The sequence below is a fragment of the Castor canadensis genome, chromosome X (genome assembly GCF_047511655.1).
Source record: "Castor canadensis chromosome X, mCasCan1.hap1v2, whole genome shotgun sequence".
Lineage (NCBI taxonomy): Eukaryota > Metazoa > Chordata > Mammalia > Rodentia > Castoridae > Castor > Castor canadensis.
The window spans coordinates 115,828,160-115,843,538 of NC_133405.1; the positions used below are offsets into that span (position 1 = coordinate 115,828,160).

At 33.1% G+C, this 15,379-nt stretch overlaps 1 protein-coding gene across 4 annotated transcripts in view; it reads right to left on the minus strand.

Annotated features, from left to right (window-relative positions):
• Positions 1-244: 244 nt before the first annotated feature.
• The window catches only part of Il1rapl1 (interleukin 1 receptor accessory protein like 1), a 1,357,677-nt gene continuing 1,342,542 nt past the window's right edge, over positions 245-15,379 (minus strand). For 3 of the 4 annotated variants that reach the window (XM_074063978.1, XM_074063976.1, XM_074063979.1), the window contains 2 exons: positions 14,188-14,358; positions 245-13,678 (listed from right to left, as the gene is read on the minus strand). In XM_074063978.1, coding sequence (XP_073920079.1) covers positions 12,960-13,678; positions 14,188-14,358 — 890 coding nt within the window. In that variant the 3' untranslated portion in view covers positions 245-12,959. The remainder of the gene's footprint in view (positions 13,679-14,187; positions 14,359-15,379) is intronic. The other variant, XM_074063977.1, reaches the window with a different exon arrangement.

The following is a 15,379-nucleotide window of genomic DNA, read 5'->3' on the forward strand; positions in this document are numbered from 1 at the left end:
CCAAGTGAAGAATGCTATTTCTTCAGTTTTTATGCTTTTTCTTCATTAGAAATAGTTTATAGAACCTACTTAAAATTATTTAGTATATTTAGAAAAGCAATACTTATATTGTTCTTTATATCAGAAAACAAATATTATTTTAGAATGGAGCAGGAAGAATATGATTTCTCTCAAAGACAAAATAGTTTTATACTTTCTTGTAATAATTATGAATATATGTTCATGTATTAAATGATACACCACATTGATAATTATTTCTAACATTATACTCACTAAAATAGATCTTTTTTGTTTTCAGGATATATTGGCACTGATTAAAACAAGTTTTCATACAACTTATTCACATTGCTTTATTTTGGTTTTTGTTATTGTTCAGTTCACAAAAAATGTATTTCAAGTCATCATCCTTGCATTTAACCAGTGAAAGAGTAACCTTAAAAGAAAACATTTTACAAGCTGGACATATACCCTGTTTATTTTCTCTGAAAGTTATACTTCATAAAGCATTTTTAAAACACTCCATTTTAAACCTTTTTCAATATTATACAAAAATATTCTTATGCAAGTAGTAAATGTACCTTTAAACATCCAACTTTTTGAAATTTAAAGCAGTCACAGCAAAGTTATCATTGTTAATTTTTAATCTAAACACAGACCATCTTGTGCTTATACAAACTGCTATCATGTGCTCATATACTCTTTACATGAATCTCTGGCAAATATATTTTCCATTAAGCATTAAATTATGTAAAAAAGTATAATCAGTGCAGAACTTGCCTATTTCCAAACAATGTTCTTCAACCAAATTATCTATATTTGTTTATATATGTATATATAATTTATTTTTGGAAAAAAATTAAGGCAAGTGCAATCAAAGTTAAAAAATCACTGTCTCTATTGCTAACATATGCACTGTTCATATTTAATGACTGATTTTCTTCCCTCCAAAAATGAAATTACAAAATGCTAGATATATTTGCTACAATCAGCTACATAGTCTTATTAATAAGCCATAGTTATCTTTAAAATTATCAATATAAAAGTACACTTCTCCAATGGTACACCAGCAGAAATCTGCTTTCCCCTTCCTGTGATTTCTCACCCCGTGTCCAGTATTCTCGTGGAGATACACGGCAAGTTATTCAGATGTCTGTTTTGAAGATAACTATGAATACAAGGTCACCTCCTGGCGCAGACTATAACGTGCAGTAGTCATAAAATCGTCAGTTGGAAATTTACTTAATTTTATTGTGTTTCTATTTCACTTCAGTGATGGCACGGAGTCTGTAAAGAGAAAACTAAAAAAAATCTTATCAGTAACTGTATTTCTAAAGTTAAGCTCTGCTGAGGACATGTTATTTGCAAAGAATGTAATTTAAATGGATTCTGAAAAATAAGTTATTTCACAGCCATGGAAAAATTAAATCAACGAAAAGATAGGAAACCCATGGTAATAACTTTGGTGCTTTCACAGGTTTTTCTTGTGATAGTTGCTGAGTGCAATATCTCCCTTGTTCTCTATAAATAAATAATTCAGTGCTGCCATGTAATGGAAAAAGTAAGAAATGGAGACAATCACAGAATTTTTATGGGAAAAGGAATATGAATCTCTTTTAAGATAAAATGCATGTCCTTAAAGAAAATATGGGTCAACCAAAAGCTAGGTGTTTATTTTTAGCCTGTGCAAAAGAGATCACTGGGTAATTTTCCAATGGAGTTAATTACCTCGTGAACTCATAGCTGTTAAAAGTAGCACATATATTGATTAAACTCATGTGAATGGATTGATAGTGTATGTTTCTAATTTCAGCACGTGTATACATTATACATGTGTGTATACATGTGCACAAATTAAGCACACTAAGTAAGTTTTTCTCATTGTCACAGCTGTTGTCCGGAATACATTCTGAAACTAAATTGGTATACTTAGCTTCAGAATGTCTCTTTTAGTCTAATATAGAAATTCAAAGGTTATATTGCACCCAATAAAATTTACTGTTGCATATTATTTTTGAGATGCTCTAATATTATAAACCCCTAAATCGTTAAAAAAAAAAAAAGCCTGACATTTACTATGAAAGTCACTAAGATACGAGTGAAATTTTTATAACTTTAAAACCAATGCTTCAGGAACTTTTTTGTTTTTATTGTTTGGTGCTGGAGTTTGAACTCAGGCCCTAACATTTGCTATGTAAGTGTTCTACCTTTTGAGCCATGCCTCTAGCCTGCCAGAAACTCTTTGATGTGGCTACTCTATGAAATTGTATAAAAATACTTTCTCTTAATGAACAAGGGCCATGTCATTGACATAAACACTTAGGACCATTGAAATTATTTTTATGAGAATATTATATCAAATAATGCATTCTTCTTACAAAACAAAAGTTAGCAACCTCAGCACTAGGAGTCGTTTCTGGTAATACAGGGGGCATAGAGATAGAAATTATCCTAGTGTGGTAAATATATGTGACTGGAATTAGATTGTCACAATATGAGGCTGAGAGGGGAAATAAAAGAACTAGCCTGTCATTGTGTATAGTTTGTCGTTGTGCTGAAATAATGTGAGCTGATGCAATCAACTTATCATCTCACATGGAATTAACTAAATACATTGGTTCTGTATGAACATACTTTTGTACTTTATACCAGTCACTAGAATAGTAGTTCTCCAAATTTCATGATCATGAAAAGTATCCTGGGTGCCAGGTATGGTGGTTCACATCTGTAATCCAAGCACTGAAATGAGAATAGTGAGCTTGAGGCTAGCTGGGGCTACATAGTGAGATTCTGTCAATAAATAAATAAATAAATAAATAACCCAAAATCCACCCACAAATTTTTAGAGTTAAGTTGTTTAGGAGAGTGAGTCGGGAATCTCTGCTTTAACAAATGATAGCAGTTATTCTTGTTTTTCCTTTTCTTTTTTACAGAATCTTGCCTCAAATTCCAGATCCTCCTGTCTTATTTTCTGGGTTGATGGGGTTACAGCCATGCACCACCATCCCTGGCTCTACAAGTTATCTTATGCTAAAGAACATATGGAAAACTTCAGTAGAGTTAATCTTTTGATGGAATTGATTAACTTGAGGAAGAATAATTGTGAATTGAGTATAACTAAAAATAGGATTATATTCGTATTTTTATTTTCCCAACCAATGTCCCTGGTATTGCTATCTAGTTTTATTTGTCATCCTTTATAAATATAAACAGATTTAGCAATATTTCAGAATTCTTTTAGAAGGACAGTGTGTTTTTAACTAACATTTAACTGTTAACTAGCTTACTTTTTTGTTACAATTTGTTTGGTACAATTACTTGTGGCAATGCTGAACTCAAATTTCTTGACTAATTCTCTCTTTGTTTCTGTTCTTTTCCAGTTATTGACTAATAAAGTATAATTTTCTATGGTTCGGGTTTTTTTAATCAGGAATTTGTATTGTGAATTTTGCTGTCACAATTTGGAAGGAATTATTTTAAAAGTAAGATTCAATTTATGTTGACATTCATCTGCTGTAATCTTTAATTTTGTATGCCAAAGAGTGACAGCTTTTGTAATGACAGAAACATCAAATTCTATACCTCTGTTTCTCAAAAAGTGTTTGGTGTGCTTCCACATCAGAATCACCTATAAAGCTTGTTACCTAATAAAGTTTTGGGGGCTGGAGGTGTGACTCAAATAGTAGAACACCTTCCTAGCAAGCATGAAGCCCTGAGTTCAAACACCACTATTGTAATAACAATGATGGTGAAGATGATGATGATGATAAGTTTTGGGCAGAACTCCAGTCTTATTGGAATTGAGTCTTAATTTACTTTTTATATTTTTGGTGCTAGAGATTGAACCTAGGGTTTTGTATGTGCTAAGTATGCACTCTACCTCTGATATTCATCCCCAGCCCTGAATTTTCACAATTAACAAGGTTTCCAGGAAATTCTTTTGAAGCCTAAAATTCAAGATCTATTTGTTTGCCTCCTATGGTTTTCAATTCTGGTTTTCCTCTAGAATTATCTAGCAAGTTTACTAAGAAAATACTAACATTGTGGGCAAACTCCAAACTAGCTAGTTTTATTTCAATCTCTTGGATATTGGGGCTTTGTAAAAAAAAAATCCTCTTGGATGACTCTAATTGTACTCGTGACTTTGAACTATTCCTAACAGTTATCTTAGAAGGATGCTATGAAAGACCATTTTTCCACTCACCAAATGTTTATGTCACAATATCAAACACAAAATAATCATTACTTCTATTCATACATTATACTACTTAGCAATCAATTTCATATTTCATTTAGGAAAATTTTGCTGAAAAATGGTTTGGCCTGAGACCACCTAAGGAATGATTTGCATTCTGAGCTCTTGTTTCCATTCAAGTCCATAATTCTCAGTAGTTCTTTATGGCAAAAAAAAAAATATGAGATCTAGAATCTTTCCTTGTTTAATTTGAACCAGTTATTGATTTTCATTATAAATAGTTCTCTTTATTACTTATATAGGCTTTTGGTATGCTCTTCTGTTCTCTGATTTTAAGTGTGTTTTAGCTTGTGTCAGTGTATGCTAGTTTGTTTAATTTTTGGCCAAAGGTTGGAAAATTGATAGCTACAGCAGTTTTTCATAAACCAGTCATTTACAAAGTCTTAATGATTTTTGACATATGTCACTTTTCCCAGATTATTATTTACCTATGTTTTAATTTAAATCATGTAGGTATAAATAATCATTCTAACATAAAAGTGAAACTATAAACAGTATCCATAAAGTCTTGGGTTTTACATGGTACTTTTATTTTTTTTAAGGCCTGACAAATTTTAAATCAAATGCAGAAGTGTTCAAATAAGAGTTGCCCTCTGTGCACATTCAAAATTAAACTGACACATCAATGAGGATAAAAATTTCTAATTTGTCAAGTGGTAAGAATTCCTGCCTAACAAGCCTGAGGCCCTGAGTTCAAACCCCAATACTGCCAAAAACAATTTTAATTTGAATGAAAGCCATTAAAAATTATTTTAAAACAAAGAGGGGGTAATAGTAATAGAGGAATTGACTATTATCTAAGTATATTATATACATGTATGGAAATATCATAATGAAACCCCTTTGTATAATTAATATATAAAACTCTTAAATTCATAGAGAAGAAAGTTCTAATTTGGGCAAACAATTAGCTAAACTATTGATCAAATTGAGGTGTTCTCTGTCCTCTAGAAACTTACCTTGCCTTCTTGTACACAAAATGGGATTCTGCATTTCTTACATTGCCTTTTATCAGTATCACTGGACATTAAGCATTGATTGAAAATTCAAGATTAATTAAGGAATTGTTTGAATATCTCTTATAGGCCATACATGAGTGCTAAAAATCCCATAGGAATGAATGATTCTGGGACTATTATTTTAATTCTCTAAATAGTAGCCTCATTCTCCATTTCTATTTTGCCTGCAAATATACATCTGATATTTGGTCAATTCTCTAGAAATAAGGAAGATATTTTATTACTGTCAGTATTTTAACAATCTGGCAGCAATATGAATATAACTGAAAATTACTGAGAATTTATGTATGTCTGAAATCACAGGTAATCCCAAATATTCATTAACTGTAGCGTTTTCTCCTGTTATTTTCAATAATATATCAGAGTCTATGATTCACAATTTAAAATATAGTATGAAAATTATACACTGAATAATAATCCTTATAACATTTTGCTTTTTCAATAGGGGTTATTTTCTCACATTTAAAAATCTTACTGAGGTATAAATGATTTTATGAAATTTTAATTGTGTTGATTACTTGGAAATCCACCCTAAAATAACATATAGTATTTTTTGAAGGTATTACTTATATCTTTATGATGACATCACTTAGCATTGACAAGTGTTTCTTAAAAGGCTGTCCTCCTATGATAAGAATTCTGCTTAAATGGCCAATTCATTTTAAGAGGATCATAGTTGTTGCCTTGTTATGTTTGTGATGTAGAGATTTACCAGCACTCCTTCCCCCTAAAAAATTAATAAATAATAAGGCTATTTATCTTAAACTTGAAATGAAAAATAAGGCCAAAGACATTTCCCTTTAGAAATGACCGTGCACTATAAGTACATGCAAACAGAGTAGAAAAACAAGATGATTAAAGATCCTGGTCACTAAAATATTACCTGAGGGGACTATATTTTAAGGTCATTATATGAATAGTACCTTAAAAAGAAAGGAATAAAATAGGGGAAAAGAAGAAAGAGAATCAGCAAAGAAAAACTCACATGTTAACATTTCTTTCATTTCTGCTTCTCAAAGAATTTTATGAAGGAAAAATGTGCAATCTAACCTTGAAAAGACCATTAATGTGATAACAACTTTTAAATGATTGAATTAGTGATTCAGACCTCTCCATATCTAGCACTGAAGAAAAAAAAGGGATAATAAGTGAACTTGGGTTTTTAACAAGGTTTTTCTTTCCCTTTTGTCCTGGGCAATTAGATATTTCTTAACTCTCTTTCTTCACAACCACAGTACGAATTAGGTCTTAGAATTATAAACTTACATAGACATAAACAGAGAGGGAAGAAAAAGTATAAAAGAGTTAGCAGTTAATAAACATACTTACATATGTTCCAACAACACATTGTTTAATTTATTTTCATCTATGATCAGATAGAAATCAGAAGAAACATTTGTAGCTTAATAAATAATTTAATTTCTTGACTTTCTATGTAACATATAAATTTATTTTTACAGGATATATAGAGAGCATACTCATAGAGAGCAACAGACTTATGAAATGACTATAAAACACAAATTATAGTTCGAGTTTAAAATTTCTCATTATTACACTTGTATTTGTCTATTTTCCTATTGCTAGTCAAAGCGAAACCAAATATATAATCGTAAATATTCTAAGAAAAAAAGGAGCGCCTCCATTACCTACGCATGAGTTGCATACATTCTAGATTATACAAAATCAAAAGTGGGTAAGCAAAACTAAAGGAAAATACTATGTAAAATGCACTTTTTACTGATTGTTGAACAGATCTGAGAGTGTCTGAGTTTAAAATATGACTTGAACACCAGCAGAGGAAAATGACTAAATCCACTTTCCTATTTGGGTTCCCTCAAACTCTGAAAATGTAAATGTTTTTGTAATTCAATAGCAGATTATATGAACATACCTCCACTACTTTGGTGGAAAGAATACACTAGGGATTCTAGTTAGCAGAAGCATATACTGCAAGGACTATGGACAACTGCCCATGTAACCTAACATGAAGATGTTTTTCTCCCAGTTGAAAATTAATCTAAAACACTTGCATCTGATCTCTCCAAATTTAATCTCTCATTGACTAATAAAGGTAGATCCATATTACTTTGCCACATATTCATGCATTATGTAATAATGTCATTTCACATTAAATCTTTTAAAAAATGACACAGCATGCCCTTTGAAACTTAATGTTATCTGGATTATGAAAATTGAAATTTACACAACATTGATATTACATGTAGTACTCTGAAGTTCATGTGCAGTCTTTTGGATTTGATTCATTTGTAATAGAGGGAACACAGTGTAATGATCTTTTTAGAGTGATTGCTTTTGTTAGAAGTAGAATACTTTTCAGACTTACAGACCCTGGGAGATGCATGAATGAAGTGTAATCAGAAAAAAAAAGTACCTTACTTTACTTCCTTTAATTAAAAATTCAGAAACACAAGTTTGTACATGGACCCAGAAGCTATTTAGAGGAAAATTTGCTAATGAGCAGAAGCAATTTATACACACACACACATACATACACACACACACACACACACACACATATATATATATATATAAGATATATATGACATATGTATATCTTGTTTATAAGGGGAGATGTTTTGTGTTCTGAGCTTGGACAGAAGAAATGATACTCAATAGCAGATTAGAACTGAGTTCTAAGTCTGGGCATTTTCTATGGATGTGACTGAATTTTGGTGATGCCAAGGCACATAAGATTAGGTTTAGGATTAACTCTCATCATCAGCAGCAGCAGCAGCATCATTTCCTTACTTTATTCAAGTTGAGCCAGATTTACAGTTCCTTGTTACAGTATTTCAATTAACATAGGATTAACTTTCACTTTGCCCCAATCACAAGTAAAAAGTGCAACTTTAAATAGCCACTACCTTACTTTAGTTTACCTTCAAAATTGTTTATATTGTTCCAAAGTCATAATTTAGTTCATAAAACTGGCAAAAAGCTTAACTGGTAAAACTCAAATATATAAAAATTCTAAAACTTTGCATAAAACTGGGTCCTTTTGGAAAAATATGTCAAATTGTTGTTCCTTCTCTTTCTATACTATGTGAGTTCTTAGTTTGGTTGTAGGTAACCTGATGAACATAGATCAAAAAGAAGTTTAATGAAATAAAGCATCATTGCCAAACTGCACGATTTTGCATTCCCCCCAAACTCTGTTGAATGGGTGAAGAAATGAATAAAACTGCCCCAATAATAATAACCAATGCTCATTTATATGGGCATGAGTTATTTGTCATCATATGAAATTTTTCTGCATTATACATTTCCCACAAAGGTGGGCCATTTTGGAAAATGAATTGCCTCTATTAGAAGAATAATAATCATCTCCTGAATTTTCATGAATGAAGGTAAGGAATGACAGGCACAATAGCCTCTGCAAGATATGTGGTTTTATTTGAATATCAGTTTATGAGAAATATCCTCTACAGCCAAACATCAGTAGCTTTTTCGGTGACAGATACCTTGAGACTCACACCCAAATTTATCTTCAGGGAAGTCATTATTTCCTTTAATCCTTTTTATAGATCCAGGTATCTTTGAACTGGAGTTTATGGTGTATTATTAAGAATAATCAAAATTTAACTGTTGGTTACTTTCTTTGTTTAGAACAATTAAGTGGGAGGAATTCGTGATATGGCAAGGAATAGCCTCTGCTTCCATTAACAAGCTTCTTTTAGTGAGTGTAGTTGTATCATCATCTCTTTGTAATAACTATTATATACTGTTAGAAAAACTTTTCCACAATAGGGAATATGGGTCTGTAGGTGGGATTTCTAGCCTATTTAATAATATTTATCACCTATATCAATAATGGTATTAATGTTTAACCAAGTTCAGATCAGAGAAGATAAGGGTTTTTCCTCTTCCCTATCTGTGTATTCTCTTAGTTCCATTCAGACATTCCACTTGTATAATGTCAATGTTCGTTGAATTTCAATAAACTTTCTTTCTGGGACTAATAATATAAACCAAAATAAATTTTACAAAAGAAGAAGTTGCTAGGTGTGGATTACAGGCCTGTAATCCCAGCACTTGGGAGGCTGAGGCAGGATTCTGAGTTTGAGGCCAGCCTGGGATACATAGTAAAACCCTGTCTCAAAAATAAATAAACAAAAAAAGAAGAAATTAAGCACAAGATTTAAAAAATATTCCTTAAAAAAGGAGTACTAGGGTATCATTCTAGAATCAGAAAATAGTTCACAAATGTACGAATGAGTGCTTTCCTAGAAATGGTAATCTCAATTTACATAAATGGTATCTGAAAAAGTTAATGACTATTCTAGGATAATCAAAGCTTACTTAGATTTTAGGGGTTAGCTCTCAGTTAACATTTGCTCTTGTTATAAAATACATAATAACAATGAAATATGGAAAAACCAGTATCTACATATTCAAGATTAAGTTGGTAGGGTCCAAATACATATACTATGAAGAAAACAATAATCACTAAATGGTTGACTAAACAATCAGGTGCTTAGCTATAGGAATACAGTAAGTTCAATTATCTTAATTCATCATGTCTTGAGTTTATTTTATAGAATTGATCTAAACGTAAATCAGCTGGCTACACAGCATACAAGTGTCTTCTCTGCCCATAGAAGACCTAAGGATGGGGTACAAATTAAATAATCAAAGATTTGAGCACCAGAAAAAAGCGTAAGACGCTTATACACTAAAGAACCAGATGGACTTTTGAATCCATAATGTATCATTCAGAGCTCAAGCGGCGATTGATGAAAAACAGGCAATACCAAACATCACACATGTCCAAGTCTGGAAGTCCATTCTCTCCCCCAGCTTGGCTAACATATTCACATTTTTTTAATGTGTTTTTACAGCTAGAATATTCTTATCCCCAGAACCCCACTGACAAAAGAGAAGGATGAAACCTAAGCACTAGGGGAAATACAAATTTTCTCATTTTATTTTCAGTTCTAACAGAACTTTTGTTAAACATAGAGCATGTGAACACATGACAGTTTCCTTCATTTGTTCTCATATGGAGCTGATAGAGGAATACCTGGGAGGAATGTTTCTAAAGTCATAGATAGCTTCTTTTGCATTTATTTCATTTTTAAATATGACAAAGCATTAGAGGAAAAAAAGTTTCTTAAGTTGTGAGAATATCAAATATTACCCATCAACCCCTGAATCATGCTATTCAAAGTGCTTAAATCTACACTAAAAATAGAACAAAAAATGTACGCCCAATGCAGCTAAATTAACACCTATGGATGCCTAAAATATGACTGTGGTCTGATTACTTCCTCTACATTTATTCCACGCTTCCATCGTGCACTTAAAAGTTAAAAAAAATTAAAAAGAAATAAACAAGGCCATTGCAACATTTACAGTTTTCTGAGCACTGGGGGAGTCTGGAGTCCAGTCCAATGAGGTTCACTGCCACCAGTCCCTGACAGGTGTCCATAGTACAAAGTAAACAATGGCCTTCTCAGTTTCTGAAAATAACCCAATATGCAAAGCTGATCTTATGTTTTATGTGTCCTTGCTGCTTCAGTTCTGGTTTGTGAAAATGTGACACCGATCCAAGGGGAGCACAGGAATAAAAACAGATTGTAGAGAAGGACCCAGGCAAGTTGTCGGGGAAGTAAACACTTTTTTCTAGCAAATAAAAATCAATGCACATCCCAAGGCTCCTTTGCCTTGTCATCCAGATACTGAGAACTTTGCATTGTTCCAAAAGGGTTTTGTGCTCATCTCTCATACATTTGCAATTCTAGCTTGCCCTCCCCAATGAACTCTACTGCAGTTTTCGCTTTTCCTTTTCCATGGCCAACTCACACCTTGGTATTTTGGCCCAAACTTTAGAATTGTTTCCCCATTATATGGTGGTAAGAATAAAGCAAACATACAATAGTCACTACACAAGCCCACAAATGATGACTGGAAAGGAATTTCCTAAAATGAATTGCTAAATTAATGTATTAAGTTCTATTATCAGTGTTTTTGTCACATTGATTTCTCAAAACTAAAATCTACATAGGTAATATTTTCTTTTAACAACTTTGCCTTCTTCAGCTTCCTTTGTGATTGATTTTGGATCATTCTTAACATGAACATGAATTAGCTGCTATGTCACTGATTTCAAACGTAAAGCTAAGTGGTAAGTGGTGAATTTCCTGGGAGCATCGGTTTTCTGTTTCTGAAAGATAGAATCATAGAGTTAAAATTAAATTATTTATACAGAAAAATTAATTATTTTAAATACTTTCTGATCTATTTTAAAAACTATATTGTGTAATGTCTATTTTGAAAGTACTGATCTCTGTTGTTATTCATATGTTTGACCTCTTGAGTTCTTTTTTAAATACCCTGATATTAATAAGTGTTGCTTATGTTCACAAACTGAAACCAGACACTTACTTCTGAATGTAGCCTTGAAAAGTAAATATAAATGAGTTAACATTTAAACACAAGGGGACCCCACGATAAATTTTACAGATTTTCTGTTGACTCTTCAGAAAATAACACTTTGTATAATATACAAGGTGACAAAACATATTTGATGATTCATCCTGTTCTTCCCTTTGGTTTGGAAGCCTTCAATGTAAATTTCATTTTACTTGCCTTGATTCACCCTTTTGAGTTAACTAGCCTGGCATTTGCACATAATCTCATTTGTAGAAAAATTATAGAGGGAAAAGAGAAAGTAGAATATTAAACAAAAACAGTCACAAACACATTCATGCCTTTCCAGGAAGTGATCAAATATAGGGCTTGATTTTTTTGTTGTTTTTTTCATTTTTTTGTTTTTTTGTTTGTTTTGTTGTTTTATATATATTTATATATATATATATATATATAAGGGTACATCAACTCATTTAAAAAACAGAAACACCACTCTCCCCCATTTTCATGCCCTTGATCTTCTTTTCTTAGCACTCTGTAGTGGTCACTGTCAAGTGACTAGCACACCTTTGGGTCTAGAGTGTATTCTGAAGAGCAGTGAATTAAATGTTAAGACAGTTAGACCCATCCCCACCCCTCTGCAGAGTTTACATATCATGCTGCCATTAGAAGGGTAGAGATGGGGAATGAGGTGAGACAAGGAAGAGATTCAGGGCTCTGACTTGCAGGCCCTTCTATGAACAAGTCTCTCTCTCTCTCTCTCTCTCTCTCTCTCTCTCTCTCTCTTTCTCTCTCTCACTTCCAACTGACACTTGTCACACTGATCTCTGAAGGCCAACGTGGCCCACATGGTCCTAGACAGAATTGCAGAATTGGAGAGAGGATTCAGTGCTCCTTGTCCCATCGGATAGATTTGTCCAAGCACCCCAAGGAAATGTTAAAAGCAAAATAAAATTTTAAAAGGAAATTAAAAACTCACTCTAAAACTAAACTAGTGAAGCAAAAAAAGGTTTTCTATCTATACATCAGTCTCTTCTTTAAAAAAAATGTAAATTTACAAATTCCAATGACATATAAAACAAAGTCAAAAAAATGTAATGGTAAGAGACATGGTAAAACAGGAAGACACTGATGCTACAAAGAAATTCCAAAAAACATATGTACAAGACCCTGTTTTTCCTCGTGTTCTAAAGATTGTAATGCATGTTTTTAACAGCAGCAGTCGAGGATTTAGTTCCAGGCACTGGACTGCAGATTCCACTCAAACTCCCAGGGACAGGATGTCCCTTGCTTTTCTGTCACCAAATCACACTGGATATACTGGTCTCCCTTGGCAACAGTGGCAGGATGGCACTGTTTGTGTGGGCCTCATCTGGATTCTGCTCCCTGCTTGACTTTGTTTGTGGCCGCTGCCCGTTGATGAGTGTCATAGGGATGTTACAGTAGGTATGCTGATTTCCTATGGAGGTAAGAGGCAGAGTGCCAGTAGGAGGTACGTCGTACTCATAGCTTCGATAGTAGTGTTTCTGACGCATTTGTGAATGGTAAGTGTTGTGAAAGGTAGAACGGAGATCTGGATGGGCAGTGGCTAGAGCTGTGGAGGTGGCCGCAGCCATAGAAATAGCCGAGACAGTCTGCAGCTCTCCAAAAGGCCCCTGCTCACTGACATCTAAAGCCTGCTCGTGTGTAATGGGTTCTATCCTCTTAAAAGGCATTTCATACTGTAAGCGTTTCCAGAACTTAGAGTTCAACTTATTGCATTTTGGTCCATGCCATTTAATAACCGTCAGGAGCTTGATGGTGTGCTTGAGAGCCTCCACCTCCTGGTAGTTCATAATTCCCCGTAGTTCACTGCATTCAATTAGTATCACTTTAATTTCTCCAGTCACAAGCATGTTTCGAAGTCTGGTCTCCAGTTCAAAGATGCTCCAGCCCCTTCTAACTACGTAATTTGGGGTCATGACAATAATGAGTCGCTTGCTTTGATCTACACATCTTGCCACATCTTCAATGTATGCTACAAAGAGACAAGAATGTATCAGAATGAATGAACTGATTATTTATAGATCTTCACACATTAAATGAGAATTGCTTCTTATTGGGTAACACCTCAAGAAGATGGTCATTTTAAATGAATTTGGACTTTTCTTCTCATGTTATTATAAATATTTTTCCCACATACAACTATTTTATTTGATTTCTTTGAATATCAAGACTTGTAAAATAAGATGCTTCATAGAATAATGAAGTATCTTCTCTGGGGTGTCAGAATTTAAATTTCACATGAATACACAAAGACATTTCCTTCTTGGGAAACTCAGGTACAATTTTTGAAGTAACCAAAATTAAAATTCTACATTAAAAAGTAATGACTAAGGGCTGGCAGAATGGCTCAAGTGATAGAGCACCTGGCTAGCAAGTGTGAGGCTTTGAGTTCAAACCCCTTTCTGCAAAAAAATTAAAAATTAATGACTATACAGACACACTAATATGCAAACAAATATGCAAATGAAAACATTAACTTACTTCCAGTTGGTATTAAATCTCTATCTGGTATAAACAGTTTATATCCATAATGCTTTTCAAGCATATCAGGTAGAATTTCAAGGGCAAAACGTTCTTCTTCCCCAGTCTCTTGATTCCACTGGTCAGGATCTACTTTCGTGTATGACAGATAGGCATCATAATCTTTATTGTCTGTCAAAACATTACAGGGTAAAGTTGAAGTCACTACTGTACAAAGAAAACAATAGGACATGAAAATAATCATTTTTCATAAACATCTTTAAATTTCCCACTCCTGGAAAATAAAAAAAGATATTTTCATTACCTTTCATTAAGTATTCAGTAATACCAACTATTCTGGAACTAGCTTGGAGATATAAGGTGTTACATTTTGATTTTCACTGTTGTGAAAATAGTAGAATAAATCAAAGAGTAATGAGCATGGTGGCTCAAACATAAAATCCCAGCTACTTGGAAGTCGGAGGTAGGAGAGTCACAGTCCAAGGTTGGCCCTACTCTGCCAGCCTATCTGAAAAGATAACTAAAGTACATAAAGAGCTGTGGGCATGGCTTAAGTGGTAGTGTTTGACCAGTAATTGCAAGGATCTGAGCTAAAATCCCAGTTCCACCAAAACAAAAACAGAAATACAATAAAATAATGAGAGAATGGGTAGGGTGTAGCTTGGTGGCTTGATGGTAGAGTGAAAAAGAAAAGAAATGCTTACTTCCACCATTTTTAATTCACAGAGCAAAAGAAATATTCATTGCTTATAAAATTGGATAGTAGTATGTTCTTAGTGTACTACATTTAACCAATCCTGCCTTTGGCCATTTTACCCTGTTGAGGAAAAATTACACCTGGCTTAACTGTGGAAAAATTTTTGAGAGAGTGTTTCAATATGTTATCAAGCTGGCCTCTAACTCTTGGGCTCAAAGAATCCTGCTGCTTCAGCCTCTCAAGTAGTTGAGATTATAGATATGCACCACTGTGCTGATATTCTGTTGAGGAGTAAATAAAACCAAACTTGCAATAATTAATTTTTCACTGAGTGTCAGTTCTTGGATTTGGGGACTGAGAATATTATTTAAACAGAATCATTATATAAAATACGTTGTTTTACTGGTTTCTGTTTATGCATAAAAGATAGACAATTATTTTCATCATGGTAATCAATTTGGCTACAAGAATCAAATGATACAATATAATGAAAGA